Raw genomic sequence first — 21076 nt, 5'->3', positions numbered from 1 at the left:
AGGAAAATACATATCGATAATTATCTTAAATGTAAATGGACTAAATGCTCCCACCAAAAGACACAGATTGGCTGAACGGATACAAAAATGAGACCCATATATATATGCTGTCTACAAGAGACCCACTTCAGACCTAGAGACACATACAGCCTGAAAGTAAGGGGATGGAAAAAGATATTCTATGCAAATGGAAACCAAAAGAAAGCTGGAGTAGAAATTCTCATATCAGATGAAATAGACTTTAATAGAAAGACTATTAGAAGAGACAAAGAAGGACACTACATAATGATCAAGGGATCGATCCAAGAAGAAGATATAACAATTGTAAATATTTATATACCCAACATAGGAGCACCTCAATACATAAGGCAAATACTAACAGCCATAAAGGGGAGATCGACAGTAACACATAGTAGGGGACTTTAACACCCCACTTTCACCAATGGACAGATCATCCAAAATGAAAATAAATAAGGAAACACAAGCTTTAAATGATACATTAAACAAGATGGACTTAATTGATATTTATAGGACATTCCATCCAAAAACAACAGAATACACATTTTTCTCAAGTGCTCATGGAACATTCTCCAGGATAGATCATATCTTGGGTCACAAATCAAGCCTTGGTAAACTTAAGAAAACTGAAATGGTACCAAGTATCTTTTCCGACCACAACGCTATGAGACTAGATATCAATTACAGGAAAAGATCTGTAAAAAATACAACACATGGAGGCTAAACAATACACTACTAATAACGAAGTGACCACTGAAGAAATCAAAGAGGAAATTAAAAAAATACCTAGAAACAAATGACAATGGAGCCATGATGATCCAAAACCTCTGGGATGCAGCAAAAGCAGTTCTAAGAGGGAAGTTTATAGCAATACAATTCTACCTTAAGAAACAGGAAACATCTCAAATAAACAACCTAACCTTGCACCTAAAGCAATTAGAGAAAGAACAAAAAACCCACAAAGTTAGCAGAAGGAAAGAAATCATAAAAATCAGATCAGAAATAAATGAAAAAGAAATGAAGGAAACGACAGCAAAGATCAATAAAATTAAAAGCTGGTTCTTTGAGAAGATAAACAAAATTGATAAACCATTAGCCAGATTCATCAAGAAAAAAAGGGAGAAGACTCAAATCAACAGAATTAGAAATGAAAAAGGAGAAGTAACAACTGACACTGCACAAATACAAAAGATCATGAGAGATTACTACAAGCAACTCTATGCCAATAAAACGGACAACCTGGAAGAAATGGACAAATTCTTAGAAATGCACAACGTGCCAAGACTGAACCAGGAAGAAACAGAAAATATGAACAGACCAATCACAAGCACTGAAATTGAAACTGTGATTAAAGATCTTCCAACAAACAAAAGCCCAGGACCAGATGGCTTCACAGGCGAATTCTATCAAACATTTAGAGAAGAGCTAACACCTATCCTTCTCAAACTCTTCCAAAATATAGCAGAGGGAGGAACACTCCCAAACTCATTCTACGAGGCCACCATCACGTTGATAACAAAACCAGACAAGGATGTCACAAAGAAAGAAAACTACAGGCCAATATCACTGATGAACATAGATGCAAAAATCCTCAACAAAATACTAGCAAACAGAATCCAACAGCACATTAAAAGGATCATACACCATGATCAAGTGGGGTTTATTCCAGGAATGCAAGGATTCTTCAATATATGCAAATCAATCAATGTGATACACCATATTAACAAATTGAAGGAGAAAAACCATATGATCATCTCAATAGATGCAGAGAAAGCTTTTGACAAAATTCAACACCCATTTATGATAAAAACCCTGCAGAAAGTTGGCACAGAGGGAACTTTCCTCAACATAATAAAGGCCATATATGACAAACCCACAGACAACATCATCCTCAATGGTGAAAAACTGAAAGCATTTCCACTAAGATTAGGAACAAGACAAGGTTGCCCACTCTCACCACTCTTATTCAACATAGTTTTGGAAGTTTTAGCCATAGCAATCAGAGAAGAGAAGGAAATAAAAGGAATCCAAATTGGAAAAGAAGAGGTAAGGCTGTCACTGTTTGCAGATGACATGATACTATACATAGAGAATCCTACAGATGCTACCAGAAAACTACTACAGCTAATCAATGAATTTGGTAAAGTAGCAGGATACAAAATTAATGCACAGAAATCTCTGGCATTCCTATACACTAATGATGAAAAATCTGAAAGTGAAATCAAGAAAACACTCCCATTTACCACTGCAACAAAAAGAATAAAATACCTAGGAATAAACCTACATAAGGAGACAAAAGACCTGTATGCAGAAAATTATAAGACACTGATGAAAGAAATTAAAGATGATACAAATAGATGGAGAGATATACCATGTTCTTGGATTGGAAGAATCAACATTGTGAAAATGACTATACTACCCAAAGCAATCTACAGATTCAATGCAATCCCTACCAAACTACCACTGGCATTTTTCACAGAACTAGAACAAAAAATTTCACAATTTGTATGGAAACACAAAAGACCCCGAACAGCCAAAGCAATCTTGAGAAAGAAAAACGGAGCTTGAGGAATCACGCTCCCTGACTTCAGACTAGACTACAAAGCTACAGTAATCAAGACAGTATGGTACTGGCACAAAAACAGAAAGAAAGATCCATGGAACAGGATAGAAAGCCCAGAGATAAACCCATGCACATATGGTCACCTTGTCTTTGATAAAGGAGGCAGGAATGTACAGTGGAGAAAGGACAGCCTCTTCAGTAAGTGGTGCTGGGAAAACTGGACAGGTACATGTAAAAGTATGAGATTAGATCACTCCCTAACACCATACACAAAAATAAGCTCAAAATGGATTAAAGACCGAAATGTAAGGCCAGAAACTATCAAACTCTTAGAGGAAAACATAGGCAGAACACTCTATGACATAAATCACAGCAAGATCCTTTTTGACCCACCTCCTAGAGAAATGGAAATAAAAATAAACAAATGGGACCTAATGAAACTTCAAAGCTTTTGCACAGCAAAGGAAACCATAAACAAGACCAAAAGACAACCCTCAGAATGGGAGAAAATCTCTGCAAATGAAGCAACTGACAAAGGATTAATCTCCAAAAATTTTAAGCAGCTCATGCAGCTCAATAACAAAAAAACAAACAATCCAATCCAAAAATAGGCAGGAGACCTAAATAGACGTTTCTCCAAAGAAGATATACAGACTGCCAACAAACACATAAAAGAATGCTCAACATCATTAATCATTACAGAAATGGAAATCAAAACTACAATGAGATACCATCTCACACCAGTCAGAATGGCCATCATCAAAAAATCTAGAAACAATAAATGCTGGAGAGGGTGTGGAGAAAAGGGAACACTCTTGCACTGCTGGTGGGAATGTGAATTGGTACAGCCACTATGGAGAACAGTATGGAGGTTCCTTAAAAAACTACAAATAGAACTACCATATGACCCAACAATCCCACTACTGGGCATATACCCTGAGAAAACCATAATTCAAGAAGAGTCATATACCAAAATGTTCATTGCAGCTCTATTTACAATAGCCCAGAGATGGAAACAACCTAAGTGTCCATCAGCGGATGAATGGATAAAGAAGATGTGGCACATATACACAATGGAATATTACTCAGTCATAAAAAGAAACAAAATTGAGCTATTTGTAATGAGGTGGATGGACCTAGAGTCTGTCATACAGAGTAACGTAAGTCAGAAAAGAGAAAGACAAATACCGTATGCTAACACATATATATGGAATTTAAGAAAAGAAAAATGTCATGAAGAACCTAGGGGTAAGACAGGAATAAAGACACAGATCTACTAGAGAACGGACTTGAGGATATGGGGAGGGGGAAGGGTAAGCTGTGTCAAAGCGACAGAAAGGCATGGACATATATACATTACCAAATGTAAGGTAGATAGCTAGTGGGAAGCAGCCGCATAGCACAGGGAGATCAGCTCGGTGCTTTGTGACCGCCTGGAGGGGTGGGGTAGGGAGGGTGGGAGGGAGGGAGATGCAAGAAGGAAGAGATATGGGAACATATGTATATGTATAACTGATTCATTCTGTTATAAAGCAGAAACTAAAACACCATTGTAAAGCAATTATACTCTAATAAATATGTAAAAAAACCCATTCATTTTACTTCTATGTAGTATTCTGTAGGACAACCAATTAAAAAACTTATAAACTGAATAATTACAAATCTAAGTTCACATTCCAATTCTAGTCATCCACAACCTGATCAAGGACAGAAAAATCAAAATAGAGAATGGAATGGGAGGAAAAGATGAAGGAGAAAGGTGCCTTGATAAGGAGAACTTTAGGGTCAACAAATATAATATTTTTCCTCCAAGGCAAATGTCAAAGCCTTAACTTGTTAGTCAAACAATAATTCGATAAGCATCGATTTGACAAATACAGGAAACATAGTGTCAGGAACGAAGATATATTCTTGAATGAATGCAAATTCTTATGCGTTGAAAACTCACTGCTATCAACAATTTTTACATAATGTCAGTTGGACGGTACCTCAGAAGTCATCAACAACTTAGGCAGTGTGTTTCAATGGAACTCGGCAGTAAGATAACTGGGCAACTGCACATCAGCAGGATGTCATACGTCCTTAGACAAAATTAAAGCAACTTTTATGAAATCTATTTTTAAACCAGCATCATGGTCTGTTGTCTTCAAATCTACTTAACCACCACATCTTAACTGTTTTGCTAAAACATTCCCTTGTCATGTGTAAAATCTACCACTGAATTTTCTAAATCATTAGGGAGGTAACTTCAAATAAAACCACTGCTAAGCATTATACTACAAGTGACCCTCTTGTAGAACTGATTCTCATCTCAACATTTCAAAAGAAAATACAGACTTAAAAATAATCATAGGTACTAGAGTCAGCTACGTAGGCAATGACATGAAGCAAGTGATTAATTATCTTCAAATTATAGTAAACAGTCATGTCTAAATGGCACTGTATAAAATAGAAAGCCTAATTTTTACCCAGCCCCATATAAACTAAAAAATGCATAATAGTTAATGATATAGGTAAGCCTCTTATTTCATGATACTTAATATTTAACAAAGATAATTTTAACTACAGCCCCTTTATCATAAAGGGGTCTCACAGAGACTAAAACTACTTGATGAGATCTTTTCGTTTGAAGAATATGAAGATAATTTCAAAGTTTTTATTTTGAAAAACTCTTCATTAAAAAATATTACTAGGCTTTTGAGGAAACAAGTAACTAACTTCCCACCCCCACAAGAATTCTGATATTTTTTCTAGGCACTGATTATCCAAACAGCAGGAATTCTTCAAATCAAAATAAGCAGTTTGAACTTATCAGTAAATATTTAGAAGTTATTTAAATTATTAAAAATAAAACTTTAGTTTAGTTGGTGATTTGATTGAGAACTGAAAGCTTTAAATGTATATTCGTAAAAGAGACATTTTAACCAGAAAGGAGTTCTTTGTGATATCTCATGCCCTTTCCTTCCATAAGTTGATATGTATAAATTTTGTCCTTTAGCTGGCAAGGGGCAATTTAGAGCAACGACCTAATTATAGATGGGCTTGCTGCTGCTACAGCTGTCAGAGTGGGTCAGTGGCATCGTTAAAGGATTTTCTAAAGTTAGACAGGTAAGAAAATGGACTCCTTTCTCTACCAGTCTGAAAGACACTGGCTCATCACACCTACAAAAGAAGTTGAAATTTTATGCAATGAAAGCTCTGAAAACATTTGAAGCTTAAATGTTTTTACTAATCCTAAACGGTTCAATTTTGTTTGTGGTTTTCTTTTCTTTACACCACAAGACATGGTTTGGCAAGTGCTCAAAGAATGAATTAATAAATTAATACAGAAGCAATCAGTGAAAGCATCTTGGAAAATATAAAATGATGCTTACACATTATGAAGTAGTTATGTTCAAAACTGTGGTTGCAGGTGCATTTCCAAAGAATTATGCAGTAAAGTACGTATATTTTGGCTCCAGAATTTTCACATATTTTTAAATTTAAATGTTCACTCTTGGAAGTGAATGACCAAAAAACCAAAAAGCAACTATTCTTATATGTAAAACACTGTATCAGTCTTCTAATTTTTCTAACACTGTGAAAAATTTCAAAACAGAAAAGTTGAAAGAATATTACAGTGAACACCCATATACCTACCACCTAGAGTCTACCACTAACATTTTACTATGTGAGCATTATCATACATCCATCTCTCTACCCACCCGTGCAATTAAGTGATGCTTTTTTTGGGGGGGGGGTAGGCCACACCGCGTGGCATGCAAGACTAGGGATCAAACCTGTGCCCCCTGCAGTGGAAGCGTGCAGTCTTAACCACTGGACCGCCAGGAAAGTCCCTAAGTGATGTTTTTTAAAGTCAGCTGCTGATATCATTACCTATTACCTCTAAACACTTTGGTATGCATATCATTAACTAGGGTTCAGTATTTGTTTGATTTGTAACCTTCTACGGGAACATTTACATGCAATGAGACATACAAAAAATGTACCACCTGATGAGTTTTGACTAACACTTATTTATATAACAAAGTTGTCAAAATACAGGACATTACCACCACAGAGAAAGTTCCCCCACGCCCCCTTTTCATCAGTCTCTCCTCCCAGAGGCAACAATTGTTCTCTCTTTTTTTTATTTCCCCAACTATAGCGTATGGAACCCCATATAACTGGAATTTTGTCTGTTCTAAAACCTTATATAAATGGAAATAGTGAATATATTCTTGTGTAACGCTTTCACTCAGCATAGTATTTTTAAGATTCATCTATGTGTTATCAGTAATTCACTCCTTTTTAGTAGCTACTGATACTACAGTGAACTCCTAAATACTAGATAGGGATTCTGATATTACTTCATACCTTCATATTGACATCGGCCCCATTGCCTACTAGAAGCTCTAAACACAATGCTCCATGTGTTGATGCAGCAGCAAAGTGCAAAGGAGTAAACCCTTTTTCATTCTTTTGATTTACATTAGCACCACAGTCTATAAGTTCATTCACGACAACATCTTGTCCATTGTAGCAGGCTACATGAAGAGGTGTATTTCCATAGGCATTTGGTTCATTCATCTATTGGAAGAAAAAAATTGTCAATCTTAAAGCAGTCTTCCTAATTATCGCTGTGAGCTATTTTAGCAACACTGTGGTTGAAATCTAATTATTAAAGTGAGAAACAAACAGGGATAAATACACAGATATGGCTTATAATCTTAAACTTCAATAAAAAAATGAACATAACAACATTTTGGTGTCAAACGATTTTGTAGCTTCAGGGAACATAACTCATATATACGATGTCTACTTCATGACAAAACTGAATGATTCCAAGAGATATTTTAGGAAAATGAAAACAAATAATATATTTTTAAAAGCATTCTAGGGAAGGGACAACCACAGAATTAATTCTAAGAATCATGAAAAATGAACACAAACTGAAAATTCTGACACATATTGAAAAACACGCATATTTTCTGCTATTTACAGTGACAAAAGATTAATAAAGTTGGTGATTAGTAGAGAGAAAGATTTTTTAAAAAATGACTGACATCCTTTTCTATTTAATTCATTTTTGCAACAAACTTGGGCTTTAGATATTTTCCAGCCTACATACTGACATTTTACCAAAATGAATATGCTCAAAAAATATAGTCAACATTGAGAAATAATTCATGTAACTGAAGTTTCCTTTCTATTTCTTAAAAAATATATTGGATGAATATTTTAAAGTTTACATAACTTTTCTGTGGTAAAGAATTGTACTTTCGCTCCTGTCTTCTGGGAGGTCATCTATGGCACACCTGACAGCTGTGTCCTTGTCCAGGGTGGGAGCTGGCTACCCTGGACCTGAGAGCAGGAGCAGGCACAGCGGGTCTTTAGGGCAGGGCCAACCACACCACATAAACCAACCATGTGATGGAGGGGAGGGGCTTTGGGTCCGCTGGTATCAGTGGACTTGGAGACTGAAATCAACCATATGAGCAATTTTGATCAATCAATCATGCCTATGTAGTGGAGGCCCAATAAAACTCTGAAAACAAAGCTCAGGAGTGCTTCTCTGGTTAGCAATACTATGTGCATATGTCACGTTCTGATGCTGGGAGAGTAAGGAGTCCTAATTCTGTAAGGAGAGGCCAATGGAAGCTTTGTGTTTAGAATACTCTTAGACTCTGCCTTGTGTGTCTCTTCCTTTGGCTGATGTTAATTTGTATCTTTTCTGCATAATAAACCATAACTGTGAGTATAATAGCTTGCAGTGAGTTTCTGGAGTCCTTCTAGTGAATCATCAAAACTGAAGTCAGTCCTGTGTGGAGACTGTGCCCTCTAACCTTGTGGTTGGCCCCAACTTATCACAACTTTATTTAACATTTTCTTTTCTCACATCTCTGGTAACAGAAATTAGAGGAAGTGAAAAAGCAACACTTAACTTTAGTCAGGTTATCTAGATTTCATCACCAAAAGCTGGCAGACACAGAAAAGATTCTCCCTCGGAGCTTCCAAAACTTTGAGAGATTAAATTTATTGTTTTAAGTCACTCACTTCAGCTCTAGGAAACTAAGTCATGCAATTGGAGGCCACATGTCACTAAATGGCTCTAAGTCTGACCACTTTTTCTGAAGAACACTCTCACCAGAGTTTATAATTTTGCTGTCAATAACATAAGCTTTAAAAATTGCACCAGAATGGACTTGAAACAGTGATCAGAAACAAGGCTATCTCATTTATCTAGATCAAGGGTCTCTTAAGGCATTATGTCACTCTGTTGAAACAGAGCTAGGAACTGCTGAGTTGAAATAAAACTTTCATCTGTTTGCACTCTACAAGCTTCTACCTAACAATGTGTTTGAATTTTTGATCCCTACATTTTCAATAACTAAGTGCTTCACAAAGTTCTTAAATTAAATTAATAGGCTATCCAGCTCCACAGTTCTGCCACGTATTCTTTGTCCAACCAGATTACCACCTATCTTTCTGTCTTTGCAGCTGATCTAAACTACCTCCCTCTCTCCTTCTACCTGGCTGCTTTTTCATCTGTGTTTTAAAGACCAGATGAGTTTGTCAGAACTGTGCCTAAAGGATGGACTGTGGGAGTTCCAGGTATTCTTAGCTATCCCAGTTCCGTAATCAAATATATTCAGATGAAGGAGCAACCCCTCTGAACCAAAGAGATCATACAGTAAGGAACACTTGCAGCTAATGGGCCAGAAGCCTCTAGTTTTCCTGCCTGCCTCTGGCCAATATCCTGTAATGTGAACAGCTACGGTCATTTAAAGGAAATATTAGACAAACTGGGCAAATAATACTAACAATAACCCAGCCACTTAGGAAAATAATCCAAATATGTCTGATCTGCTGGTTTCCATAGCTGAAATGAAGCTACAGGGCCTAGAATGTGATGGAAAAGAAAAACTTCTGTCAATCAACCGTTCACCTTTGGAATATATTTTACCTCTTAATACATTTGACTAACTTCATGGCTTGGTCAGACATCAGTGCACTGTATATTATGTGAAGGACTATAAACATAAAACTATTAAAAGACAAAAATCTTATTGTAAGAAATCATCTTTTAAATTTGAAATAACTTCTGCCAACAACAAAATCACAAACACACAAAATGCTCCATTCTTCTGTACTGCTTACATCAACCCCAAGATCAAGAAGGTACTTGACCACGCTGATCATCCCACTAGAGGCTGCTGCGTGGAGAGGTGTGTAAGACTTCTTGTCCTTGCATGTCACTTCAGCTCCGTGTGCCACAAGTAATTTCACTACTTCAATGTGACCTGAAAATGTGTTTATGAAGAAAAAAACAAGAAGATGAGTGTATGGAAAACATGAAATACAATCCTGAATATCTTTAAAGACAGGTAAAAATACAATACAAATTAACTAGATAATGCATGACAAGTCACCAATTAATCACATTATAACCAGAGAGATGATAGAAGAAAAAAATAAGAATTCAGGATAATTTTGATAAATGCTGATAGAGGTAACTAATAATTGAAAATAATACATTTAATTATTTTATCCAATGATAACCCTGCAATCCTTTTACCTAGATCTTGTTGTTTCCAAGGTTGTTTCAATACATTCTCCAATTCTTAAGTTAGCTTTTCATGTCTAACGTAAGACATTAGTTTATGTTGTAGAATCTTCTTCTACGTGGAAATCTGGGAGTGACTTGGGCTTATTTCTTAAAAAATGTCAGGTCTTTAGAACATGCAGCTAAAAACTTCTTTTCCTTTATTATTTCCACCAGATGCCTTAACAATCAGGATAGGCTAGGTCAGCAGTCCCCAAACTTTTTGGCAACAGGGACCGGGTTCATGGGAGACAATTTTTCCACGTGGCGGGGGTGGGGTGGGAATGGTTCGGGCGGGAATGGTTCAGGCGGGAATGTGAGTGATGGGGGGGATGGTTCAGCCCTATGCGGGGGATGCTGAGCGGCAGATGAAACTTGGCTGGCTTGCCTGCGGCTCATCTTTTGCTGTGTGGCCCGGTTCTGGGGGATGAGGACCCCTGGGCTAGGTTATACATGCTGTGGTTAACAACCAACTCCCAAATCTCAGTGGCTTAAACAATTAGTGTTTTATTTCTCTTTAGCATTATGATAGCTTGGCCAGAGGGCTCTGCTCAGTCACGCAAGGATCCAGATTCATGGAGCTGACACACGATTTGAAGGCAGCTTGGTCACTGTGCCAGAAAGGGGAACAGACTACAGTCTCACACCAGCAATTAAATGCTCTGGTCCACAGGGGATGCTACTTTCATTAGGCAGAACTAGTCTCAGGCCCTACCCAACCACATAAGGAGGCCAGGTGGAAGGAGGGAGAACCGCTGTTCTCCTTTCTTATCTCCTCACTTCTTGTCACATTAGATTATACAGTACTTTCTCCTCCTCCTAAAAGCCTTTCCACCTCTGTGCCTTTGTTCATGGGACTGATTCCTACGTTGTACAGAATGTTCTGCTTGGACGTTTCTTTCTAATCGTTGTTACTAATCCTCGAAGAAGGTCATGTCAGTTCCTATCTTCCCTAGAAGTCTTTTTAAGGCTTCTAGTTGCCTAGAATTACGTGGCCAAAAGCACAGTGTACCTGTAAATACTATCTAATAAGCATACATAATAATACTTTGTGATGTATCTTAAACTTGAATCATTATTTAACAAACTCTTTAATTACTTTTATGTATTAAGTTCCCAAATATATATATCTTTAAAGGCAAATATCATAGGCTCTTATGTTCTACTTCTTGGTGTATTTCAAACAAAATAGGTACCTAATAAATATGTTACATTAAACGAGTTGCTAATGATGCCATTTTTAATACCCCTCATAGGGAAGGAGTATATAAAGTAAATAACTATAAAAATGAGACTTTCAAACATAGTGCCTTGCCCCCTTGAAAAAAGGAGTCTACAAGATGCATAAAGAATCAAGTAGATATAGTTGTTCATATATATAAATTATCAATTAAAGTGGATACATTCAGCTATTTTTTCCCCATTTCAATATGAAAAATATCTACTATATTTTTAGGAAAAAATCAAAAGAATATCTGTCAAATCATTAGATGCCAAATTAAATGTGACTATCATATAAGAGCATTAACTGGTACAAAAGATCTCTCACTACACATTACTCTCTGATCTATGGCTCTAGAAAGACAACTACTTGGGTTTACTGTAATGTATTAAAAACCAGGACTTATAATGCCCAGGAGGCTCACGCATAAATATAGCTTTTTTAAACCGGGCAAATACATATTATTCACTAAATATGCCAAAAAGAAACAAATTCTCCTGATTTTTAAGACTAGAAGGCCCATTATACAAACATAATGGAAAAACTATCCAAAACCAACACATCGTTCTAAGTAAATGACTTAGATCATATTAATTATGTAGATTCCAGGAAGTGTGAACTTTTCCTGAGACCGATAAAGCCCTATTTTTAAAAGGTGCCATGCATAGGGAAATTTACAATCTTAAAATTGACAAATATTTATTTAATCACATTTCTGAAATATGTAAAAATTCCTTTAACGGACCACTGAAAACATGAAGAAGGGGTCTTTCCATAGCCAGTTTGGGGTGACCTATTTAAAAGAAAAAAGGGAAGAAAGTTCTAGAGTGAAATAAATGATATTGTTCTAGCAAGGTGGAACCTAGCCAGAATACATATGTGTTTTCCTTATCAATTTATAGAACGATGCTACCAAGGAGACTAGATTTCATTCAATTCATATGGGTGTATTTTTAGAAGACAGCATCCAGCAGACATGCATGCCATACATAATTCTGTAGTCAATAACTCCTTTAAAAAAATTATATCCATGCAACGTGAATTTGATAAATGTAATCATTATCTGTCAGGAATTTGGAAAATTCCCTACATTTTTCTTTTGTTCATGAATGTATTAATAAAAGTAAAATGAGCTATGCTCACAAGTTTTTATGGAAAGGAAAGTAAGAAGAAAAACACCATTTCACATCAACTCAAATTATGCATTGCTTTAAGAAGAATTAATGTAATGAGTTGCTTATCAAGGTAATTAATATTTATTTAGTACCCTCTATGTCAAAGTCACCACAGTAAGGTACTTTGAGGCAAAAAGTGACTGGATATTGCTAAAAGCACTGAAGGCAACAGAAAAGATGAATGAGTAAATGGATTTTTTTTTAAACAGATCTTTATTGGAGTATAATTGCTTCACAATACTGTTAGTTTCTGTTGTACACCAAAGTGAATCAGCCACATGCATACACATGCCCCCATATCCCCTCCCTCTTGAGCCTCCCTCCCACCCTCCCTATCCTACCCTTCTAGGTCATCTCAAAGCACCGAGCTGATCTCCCTGTGCTATGCTGCTGCTTCCCACCAGCCAACTATTCTGCATTCGGTAGTGTATATATGTCGATGCTACTCTCACTTCGCCCCAGCTTCGCCCTCCCACCCCATGTCCTCAAGTCCATTTTCTATGTCTACCTCTTTATTCCTGCCCTGTAACTAGGTTCATCAGTAACAGTAAATGGATTCTTAATGAAGGTTCATGGTAGGAGCAAACACAGCGTAGGGAGGGAAAAATGATCAGTTCATTTGGGGACAGAGGTGGGGCTGGGGAACATAAACAGAGGATTCAATCGTAGCAGAAGTATAAGAGGTAGAACCTAACAGAAAAGTAAGGGTAGCCTCAACCAGGGGACAGAAGGCCAGGGCAAATACAGAAGCCTGTGAGAAATAAATTACAAGAAGACATGTAATGCAATAATGTAATGTCTCTTAGGCTAATATTGGCAGATTCTCTAGAGGTGTCAATGACCTGGACTTAAGGCCTGTCTTAAGAGACCAGGCAGTAACTCCCTACTTTCATATATTTAGCTCCTTTTTAATCCTGAACACCTAAAACAACTGAATGGTTTTAGAAACTGTGTGTCAATACTCCTCTTTTTCCAAGCTTAAAGGAAGGAAGAGACAGGGAAAGGAAAATTATGAATCTCTGAATGTTTATGCTCAAAAATTAAATGGACTATGAGGTCCAAGAAATACAGAATATCTTTTACAATCCACAATTGGCCTGAAAAATGACATTTAGTAGATCAAGGAAAACAAAGCCATCCAAGGGCCTCTGAGATATACACACCCAGCTACTCTGGGAGCTCAATTAGAGGCAACCCACAAAATTCCTTGGCCTTCAATTTTATGAAAACAGCTGTTTAGCCAAGTTTAATTCTTTGGAGATAAAAGGCCTGACACCCTCTGCTTAATGTGTGAACCTTTTAATATAAGGTATATAGTTTAAAATCACAGACTATCTGTTCCTGAGCTGTCAAGAATAAGCTATTCCAGAATATTCAGAAAAATCCCCAAGACTTAAAATACAGAAAACCTACAGGCTGTGAGGAGGGCACTTTAGGACACCACAGGAGACTTGCTTCTGGATGTTTTACCTTCAGTTAACAGAAGAAAAGTGCCCATGACATAACTGGAGGCACAAACCTTTGGTGTGAGAGAAACACCAAGAGTCCAAGAGTTATTTCCATGATGGGCAAAGGATTTTCCTGGACCTTGGGGTTACCGTCAACTGGTTTGAGTTCATTTGGTTTCTTACATTTTTGTATTTTACAATTTTATATAGTTTTTAAAATTAATAATCTTCTATCAACCTTCGAATTTTAAGTGAGAGCTAGGAAAAGACAAAAGCAAAGGCAGGGAGTAGTGAGGATAAGCTATGCCTGTGAGAAGAGGGGCTAGACTGTCTCTGTAGTCAGTATGAGAGGCACATGGGAATGAGACCAGCACTATGTGGTCCGTCAGTCCATGTAATTTTTCCTAAGTCAGAGGAGCAAGAAGAGCAGAAGCAGAATAGACTGTTGGGAGGAAAAGAAAAAGCCCTGAGCTCCATGGCTGCAAAGAAAGGAGTTCTTCAGCTCTATTGTAAGATGCCCCACCCACGGCTTCCTTCCAGAGGCACAGCCTAGCCCAACGGGACTTGCAAGGTTTGCAGCAGGTTGAGATACACTTCAACCTGCGTGGTCTTAGCGCCCGCAGGCCAGCATCTCTGCTCTGTTCTTTCTGTGCGTTTTAAAGTATCCTGTGGAAGCCTGACTTTTCTCCTCCCTGGCTGTCCCAGTTACCTCAAAAACCCATTAATGCTTTCGTTAGTGCTCTGCTCGTGGAGTTGCGTAGGTTTTAAGCAGTCTGCCCCAGGACCATTTTCCCATGAGCTCTGTTAGTTTCAAACTGCAACTGTGCAGATCCTAAGACTTTTCAAGAATCCTTTTTTTTCTTTGTTTGGTCACACTGAACAGCTTGTGGGATCTTAGTTCCCCCACCAGGGATGGAACCCACACCCTCGGCAGTGAAGGCGAGAAGTCCTAACCACTGGACTGCCAGGGAATTCCCTCAAGAATGTTAAAAGCAGAAAAGCTGATATCTAAACCTCAGTTTCTTACTGTGGTAGAAATCAAACGTGATATGCCTATTTAACACAGTGCTTGGCACAAGATAACAGGCTTCTTAATACATCTTCACAACTTCTACCTTAATATTCCCATACAAACAAGGATGGGTTCAGGATGGGTATGAGAATGGGCTTTTAGTAAACACCAATCTAAACTCTGTATCCCAAACTTGTGTCTAGGACATCTCTCCCTTTAAAAGTAAACAATTAATTTTAAACAGCTTTCAGGAGAACTGGACCTAATGTACTCCTGTCCTGGCAAACCTCCCCTGACTCCCAGGCTGGTTCCACTTGGGCAGCAAACTCAGATATGGTGCAACTTCTCACTACCCCAAAAGACATGTTATACCAAATGCAAGAACGAAATGTCCAACTTTTCCTTAATACTTAATGTCAAAAAATAAATTTAAAATACACATACCCATATATGCTGCCCAGTGGATAGCACGTCTATCTTTCTTGTCAAAAGCATTAATATTGGCACCTCTAGACAAGAGTAGTTTCACCATCTGGAATAAAAATAAACACAGTTTCATCAACATTCAGAAGCAGAACTGTTCATGAATATCCATCGTGAAAACTACTCATCTCAAGCTCTCTGGCACTGAATTTCTGCATCTGTAGAAAGGAAAGATGAGACTATATACTGAAGATGCTTTAACATAATTTAATAAACAACAGGACAATATACGAAAAAAGGTTTCACTATGGTGGTTACTGAAGTCAGGCATCAGCATCTTTTTAAAGATGCCACTTTGTGTCCTGGTATTTTATGAACAACTAAGCACAAATCTGGAAAGTCTAAAGGGAGAGTATTTAACAACAGGTTTTATTCCTTTTTATAGCCCAAAGTGTTATTAAAATTCAAAGTGCATTCTGATCCCAGAAACCTCTTAAATTTAATTCAAACACAGATGCAGTGTCCGTAATATGATTAGACCTGAAGGTCACTGCACAGTCTACTTACCTCATAATGTACCAAAAAAGTCATTTCCATTAGGTTCAAGCATATTTACAATAGTTTCCCCATTAGAAAGGGCATTCCAGATGTCAAAAAGGGACTCATCTAGTGACCTGAACTGCAGCAGAGACAAGAATTCTTTATGTTGCAAAAGCCGAGAACAGTGAAAACAGCACTGCAGTGACTAACCCTCAGCCATGGAATCTTGGGAATGTCACTTTACCTCTTTTTTTAAAAAAAATTGAAGTATAGTTGATTTACAATGTTTCAGGTACATAGCAAAGTGATTCAGTTTTATATATACATATGTTTCTTCCAGATTCTTTTCTACTACAGGAAAAGAATTGATATTGAATATAGTTCCCTCTGCTATACAGTAGGACCACCATTTTTACTTCTTTGAGTTTCTGTGTCTGCAACAAAAATGGAGGACTGGACAAGCTGCCCTCAAAGGTTCTTCTAACTCTGAGTCTCATTCTTTCCTAAGTCTTCCATGTACATACATAAACCACACTCTTTGCTATGGCACACTTAACATTAACCAATACTCCTTGCATAAGATAACTAAATATTAATTTTCTTAAATTGTTTTCTTTTGATGGTCTGTCATCAAAGAATTCTTGACTAAATGTTCAAAATAAACTATAAGAAAATGTTTTTGGGCTTCCCTGGTGGTGCAGTGGTTGAGAGTCCGCCTGCAGATGCAGGGGACATGGGTTCATGCCCCGGTCCGGGAAGATCCCACATGCCACGAAGCGGCTGGGCCCATGAGCCATGGCCGCTAAGCCTGCGTGTCCGGAGCCTGTGCTCTGCAACGGGAGAGGCCACAACAGTGAGAGGCCCGTGTACCGCAAAAAAAAAAAAAGGTTTTCTACACTCCACCTTCCTTTGTCACCATCTTTCTGGGAGAACAATGAAACTGTTCCACCTTCCCTAGACATTTTTTCCTGCAGTGACAGAACATACTTTTCACATTGTGTTACAGTTGGCAGTGTTGTCCTTTATCTCCCCAGGTTGACCATGAAATTCAAGTGCAGGGGCTGTATCTGATAAATAAATTTCTAAATTTGAGAAAGCTATATATCATGAATTATCATGAAAAGAAGTCTGAGGGTTTGAAAAAGGCAAAATTAAATAAAAATGAGCAAAATAGGCAAGTTCATTAATAATGGGGGGGCAGGCACACACGCAGAGAGAGAGAATCACTGTCTAACTGAATACCACTTACCTCCCCGTGTCCACTGAAAGCTGCATGATGCAGTGCAGTTCTCCCTGCTCGATCAGACACATTTACATTACTCAGCAGAGGGACCAAAGCTTCCGCACACTTTACAGCTTTATTAGCAGCCGCTATGTGTAAAGGTGTTTGCCAGTTTTTGTCTCGAGCGTTAACATCTGCAGAATGCTTCAAAAGTACCTGAACTGCTTCCTAAAACATATGAAGATATACAAGACAAATGAGTTAACAGCTTTAGAAATTGTACACACATGAAGGAAATAAAATTTCTTGAGAAAATAAAAATAGTTCTGGCAGAACCTGCTATAAACAAGCCAGAAAACAAAGTAGCTTGAACTAAAGGCAGTACTCAGAGCCATGCAAGATACATCAAAATAAAACATTCCCTTTCTCTATCCTCCAATTAAAGGCACAACAATCAGTCTCTATCAAAATGCACAAGAAATACTGACAAATATCCTTCAAAAACATTCATTACTAATATTGCTTTTCTAGATGGTGAGATACAATTAATTTATACTTTCAAAGCTTTAAAAAGTAGATTTATCACTTTACCATTAAATATAAAAAAATTTAAACATACTACTTCCCAAAGTATTCCACATGCTATATTTTACAAAATGAAAAATCACTAGGATCTAATTCATTAGAGAGAGAGTGAAAGAGAGGGAGGGAGGGGAGGGGAGGGGAGGGAGGGAGGGAGGGAGGGAGGGAAGGAGGGAGGGAGGGAAGGAGGGAGGGAAGGAGGGAGGGAGGGAGGGAAGAAGTCTTTGTTGTGATGCTACCTGGTGGGAAAGTTGGTGTTAACAAGGCAAATTAAGAATTTATCATTCAAAGGGATTGGTCTCCCAGAAGCACAAGAAAAATGTCACAAAACATCCATAAACTGGACTCATGGCAAAATCGAAAGGAATCCAGTATGCCATCAATATTAAGCAATATAATCAGAACTAAACGTAGCAAAATTTTTCTCCTTACAGTGATCATCCTATTTTTGGCAGATGAACAACAAACTACATATGAAATGAAAAGGACCAGAACCAAATCACCTCAGTTCTGTCATTTACAAGGTATAACTATTCAAGTCTAGTAAAACTGACCCTTGGTTTTCTTATCAGTAAAGAGGGGAAAGAGCACCTGTCCATCACTCATCTCAAGTCTGCTATGAAGCAAAAAAACCTAACGTACATAAGATTGTTCAAAAGATTAAAATAACTAACTATGCAAAGTAGCAAGGAAGACTAAGCAAAATAGTATTATTCATGATTTGCACATAGCCTTTGAAATAAAAAGTAATCAGAACTGCTGAAATATGGGAACCAGCGCAAGGCTGGCAAAAGACTGGAGAGACGCCCATCAATCTATCAACCTGCTGAGTAGCTAAGTAAAGACATATGGAGGCCTGCCCTGTGACCCCACAATTCCAATCCAGCTATTTACCCAAGAGAAATTTTAACAAGACCCATCTAAGAATGTTTTTATTTATTTTATTTTTTATTTTATTTATTCATAAGAGCCAAAAACAAGAAATGTAAATGTCCACCTATAGGTAAATAGATAAACTGTTGTACATCCATACAGGAAACACTACTCGGCAATAAAAAGAAATGAACCACTAATGTACACAACAATATGACTAATCTCAAAAGAAGTCAAGACATTAAGAGTACATACTGTATGATTCCATTTTTATAAAATTCTAGAACAGGCAATTCTAGAACAGGCAATTGAGAGGTGCCTCTGGGGACAGGAGGGACTGACTGAAAAGGGACATGAGGGAACGTGCTGGAGTGATGGAATCTTCTAAATCTAGATTGGGAGAAAGGTTACATGGGTGTATACATTTGCCAAAACTCAACACTACACACTTAAAGTCTGTGCATTTTACTGTAAATTATATTTCAATTAAGAAAAAGGAATATAGGGAAAAAGATACACAGAGGAATATATACTCAGAATCGTGGAGAACAAAGTACAAACACTGTCAGGATTCTCAATCTTCATCCTCAAGAAGGGTATTTTGTGACTTAGGGAGTAACACTAATACCATCCTGGGAAATAGATGTACTAGAAAATAATTAAAAACAAAATGAAGAATTTATAATTGGATAAACTAGGCAAATACAGCATACTATAGATGCCAGGCTTGCCTTAATTATTTCCAACTGGAATTCACAACGCATACCTTTAAGTTTCTGAAAAGTGTATGGAATACTTATGTTCCATCAGCAAGAACAGAAAAATCAAAGCTATACTTTCGTTTCACAGAAAAACAAGAATAAATCCAGTTTATGGTTGAGGGTGGGTAAGATGGCACCTAAAGAAGGCTGTAAACACAACGACTAAGACTGTTTGGACCCTGGGTCCACTGCTGGGGACGCTTAATTGTGTACCCCACAATTCGTGTCAAAGTCCTAACCACCCCCCACCACAAAGCGGTAAAGTTAAATGATATGATAAGGGAGAGACCCTAACCTGATCAGACTGATGGCATTCTAAGACAAGGAAGAGGGAGAGAGAGATTCCCCCCTCCCTGACCAAATGTGAGGACACAGTGAGAAGGCAGCCATCTGCAAGCCAGGAAGAGAGTCCTCATCAGAAACTGACCCTGCTGGACCTTCATCTGAGACTTCTAGCCTCCAGTCTGTGAGAAAAAAATTTCTGTTGTTTAAGCCACCCAGTCTATGGTATTTTGTTATGGCAGCTGAGCTGACTAATACATCCATCATTTACTACTCAGAATAATATACGTCAGTGCCATATCACAATAGCAGTGATCTTTGAAAATTTAGAGAAAACTAAAGAACTCTCTAAAGACAGGAGATTCAAAAACAAAAAAAAAATTTTAAAAGGTAAATTTCTGGAAATTACAAACCAATGAGCCTGATGTCTTACCCTAGTAAAATTCTAGATTTTATTAGCAACACATTACAAGCATTTAGAAAAAAAATGTAGAGATAACCAAGGATATAGTTTTACTAATGACAGAATTACCATAGTAACCTTGATCCCGATTTTTCCATTATTAGAGGGTATGCATGTGTAAGAAATGCTGCAGGTGTGCCTTGACTTCAAACAAACAAGTAATACCCTATGACACTGATTTAAATAAGATTAAGAAATATGGGGGTGGGGTGATAACAAAAGGTTAACTAATTATATCCAAAGAGTATTTATTTATTCATAGCTTAGGGTCAGGCACAGGGAAAAGAAGGGCTAACGCATTCCAAATAAACACAATGTTTGGGTGAACCACTAATACCTCACATGATAATATATTTTAAACTCAGTTATCTTGATAGAACTAAAATGTTAATTCCTGGAGTTAGGTTAAAGAAATAAATGCATATCCTTCAGAGGATCCAGTGTTATGTGGATGGATAGACAGATAGATAAATAAATAAATAACACACACACACACACACACACACACACACACACTCACAAAGCCCTAATATTCAGAAACTGATTTATTCAGAAGAATACTCAGCATTTATGGAGAGCTAGATTGTATGCTACACTTCAAGATTGACAGTCACAAACCAGTGGTGGAGAAAAGATGCGGCAGCCAGACAATATGACCAGGTGCATGGAAACCATGTCACGGAAGGAGAGCTGGGGAAATTGGTATAGTTAACCCGAAGCAGTCTTTCTAAACCCAAGTTCAGTGAGGGAATTAAGCCTTAAGACATCCACTGTCTGTGAGGAGTTAACTTCCTTACTATGCATCTTCAGCGATGCTAGTCATCTCTGTCCTTGGGAGAAGTGAGAAAATAGTCACTCTAATCATCTTCTGTAGAGCTTACTTCTCTCATGGTATCTCAAAAACATA

At 37.5% G+C, this 21076-nt stretch overlaps 1 protein-coding gene across 1 annotated transcript in view; it reads right to left on the bottom strand.

Moving 5' to 3' along the window:
• The window catches only part of ANKRD28 (ankyrin repeat domain 28), a 123440-nt gene that overhangs the window by 43782 nt on the left and 58582 nt on the right, over nucleotides 1-21076 (bottom strand). The window contains exons 5-8 of the mRNA XM_082654066.1: nucleotides 17236-17436; nucleotides 15468-15555; nucleotides 9722-9864; nucleotides 6938-7150 (exon numbers count right to left, since the gene is read on the bottom strand). Of these exons, the coding sequence (XP_082510192.1) occupies nucleotides 6938-7150; nucleotides 9722-9864; nucleotides 15468-15555; nucleotides 17236-17436 (645 nt within the window). The remainder of the gene's footprint in view (nucleotides 1-6937; nucleotides 7151-9721; nucleotides 9865-15467; nucleotides 15556-17235; nucleotides 17437-21076) is intronic.

This window comes from Grampus griseus (genome assembly GCF_964374135.1).
Source record: "Grampus griseus genome assembly, chromosome: 5".
Lineage (NCBI taxonomy): Eukaryota > Metazoa > Chordata > Mammalia > Artiodactyla > Delphinidae > Grampus > Grampus griseus.
The sequence above is the reverse complement of the archived record's forward strand: the minus strand, read 5'-3'. Positions and strand labels throughout refer to the sequence as shown.